This window comes from Colobus angolensis, unplaced genomic scaffold (genome assembly GCF_000951035.1).
Source record: "Colobus angolensis palliatus isolate OR3802 unplaced genomic scaffold, Cang.pa_1.0 Scaffold157, whole genome shotgun sequence".
NCBI classification, from domain to species: domain Eukaryota; kingdom Metazoa; phylum Chordata; class Mammalia; order Primates; family Cercopithecidae; genus Colobus; species Colobus angolensis.
Window position 1 is genome coordinate 27,105 of NW_012114677.1, and position 2,254 is coordinate 29,358.

At 64.9% G+C, this 2,254-nt stretch overlaps 1 protein-coding gene across 1 annotated transcript in view; it reads left to right on the plus strand.

The window, feature by feature from the left end:
- MFSD10 (major facilitator superfamily domain containing 10) overlaps positions 1-2,254 on the plus strand; it is a 4,413-nt gene continuing 2,159 nt past the window's right edge. The window contains exons 1-6 of the mRNA XM_011936734.1: positions 1-422; positions 511-607; positions 950-1,053; positions 1,402-1,560; positions 1,648-1,809; positions 2,007-2,115. Of these exons, the coding sequence (XP_011792124.1) occupies positions 252-422; positions 511-607; positions 950-1,053; positions 1,402-1,560; positions 1,648-1,809; positions 2,007-2,115 (802 nt within the window). The 5' untranslated portion in view covers positions 1-251. The remainder of the gene's footprint in view (positions 423-510; positions 608-949; positions 1,054-1,401; positions 1,561-1,647; positions 1,810-2,006; positions 2,116-2,254) is intronic.

Consider the following 2,254-nt stretch of genomic DNA (forward strand, 5'->3'; position numbering starts at 1 on the left):
GACCGTTGCCTTTGTGGCTACGATTTCTTGTGCAACCCCCAAAGCCTGCGTTTCCTGATGCCTGGGTCGGGGCGGGGGCATCGCGCAGGCCGGAATGGCCCCTGCGTCTGTAGGCCGGAGCCTCTGCCATCAGCCCCTTTAGGGTGCTGGCCAGCTGTCGGGTGTGGGGGTATGGCAGGCCCTGGAGGACCCGGTTTCCCCGCTCACCCGACCCGCCACACCCCAGCCAGGCCAGGTCAGAGCAGCCCACCATGGGACAGGGAGGGGGTGGAGGCTGCACCCCGCGCCCACCCATCCACCAGCAGCCACCAGAGCGCCGCGTGGTCACCGTTGTCTTCCTTGGCCTCCTGCTGGACCTCCTGGCCTTCACGCTGCTGCTGCCCCTGCTGCCTGGACTATTGGAGAGCCACGACCGTGCCCACGTGAGTCCTTGCCCTGCGGTCACAGTGCCCCCCGCCCCCCAGGCCCATTGGACCTCCCCAGCCCTTATTGTGCTTCCTCATCCGCTAGGACCCCCTCTATGGCTCCTGGCAGGGTGGGGTGAACTGGTTTGCCACTGCCATCGGGATGCCAGTGGAGAAGAGGTACAACAGTGTCCTGTGCGGAGGTATGGCTGGCTCTGTGCTCCTGGCGAGCTCTCTACGGTCCTATCTTTGGTGGACATGGTCCAGCCCAGGCCCCTCCCCAGTTATCAGTCCTTCCCTTCCCACCCTCTGGGCTGGCATCAATCAGGTGCCCTTGCCCACATGTCCTGGCTCCTGGGCGTGGTCCCTTGCCTCTGCGTATCAGGTTCGTCACCTTTCTCATCTCTCCATTGGGGCCGCCTCGGCTCAAGGGCCATGGCCTGTGAGTGTAGGGCCCAGCATGACTGCACCCTCAGCATGGGGCTGGACATTGGCCTTGATGGCCCTGAGACCACAGCCCCATGATGGTGACATCTGTCTCTCAGGTCTCATTGGCTCAGCCTTCTCTGTCCTGCAGTTTCTGTGTGCGCCACTCACTGGGGCCACCTCTGACTGCTTGGGGAGGCGCCCGGTGATGCTGTTGTGCCTGGTATGTCCCTGGGGCTGGGAGCCCATGGGGGAAGCCTCCTCCCACCCAGCCAGTAGCCCCATGGGGTTAGGTGGGGAGAGGGAGGTGGCTGTGGGCCACTCATGGCCACTTGTTGGCCCTCATCGCATCCTGGAGGGGGTTCTCTGGGGGACCAGTGGCTCCTGTTGCAAAGCCAGGCTTTCGAGGAGCTGCTCCTGACCCCTAGGGAGGCATTGAGAACGCAGTGGCCCTCAGATGGTTCGAAATAGGGCAGGGTTGAGGGGTGTTGCCTGGGTTACCAAGCCCTACTCTGAGCCACTCCTGGCCTTAAGTGACCACCCCTGCCCCTTGGCCCCTGCCCCTGGGCAGATGGGTGTGGCCACCTCATATGCAGTCTGGGCCACCTCTCGGAGCTTTGCGGCCTTCCTGGCCTCCAGGCTGATTGGGGGCATCAGCAAAGGGAACGTCAGCCTCTCCACGGCCATCGTTGCTGACCTGGGCTCGCCTCTGGCCCGCAGCCAAGGCATGGTAAGTGCATGGGCTGGGCCTTTGGGGTCTGGGTGTGGACTTCTGGGCCTGGGTCTCCCGATGCAGCTCAGGTGGCCTTTTCTCTAGGCGGTCATTGGGGTGGCCTTCTCACTGGGCTTCACCCTGGGCCCTATGCTTGGAGCCTCCCTGCCCCTGGAAATGGCACCCTGGTTTGCCCTGCTCTTCGCAGCCTCCGACCTGCTGTTCATCTTCTGCTTCCTGCCGGAGACGCTGCCCCTGGAGAAACGGGTAGGGCTGCGGTCCGGGACCCACAGGCCCAGGGGCTGGGGGCTTGGTTCCGTAGCGCTGTAAAATGCCCGTGTGTGCCAGCCCCAGGTGCCAGAGAGGCTGGGCCGCCCTCTTGGTGTTGGGGCTCTTGAGGCCATAGTCCGTGGGTTGCCCGGCCAGCAGCTGCTCCTGCAGGCTCTCCAATCCCATCCCCACAGGCGCCGTCTGTCTCCCCGGGGCTCCGTGATGCGGCCGATCTGCTCAGCCCCCTGGCCCTGCTGCGCTTCTCAGCCGTCGCTCGTGGCCAGGACCCACCCACTGGAGACAGTAAGGACTCAACCCACCCAAGTGTGGAGCCTGCTCTCCCTTGTGCGTCCCCAGGCGGAGCCCTTCTCTGCTGTGGTCGCCTTCCCAGCGCCCTCCACCTCTCCCCAGGGCTCAGCAGCCTGCGCCGCCTGGGCCTCGT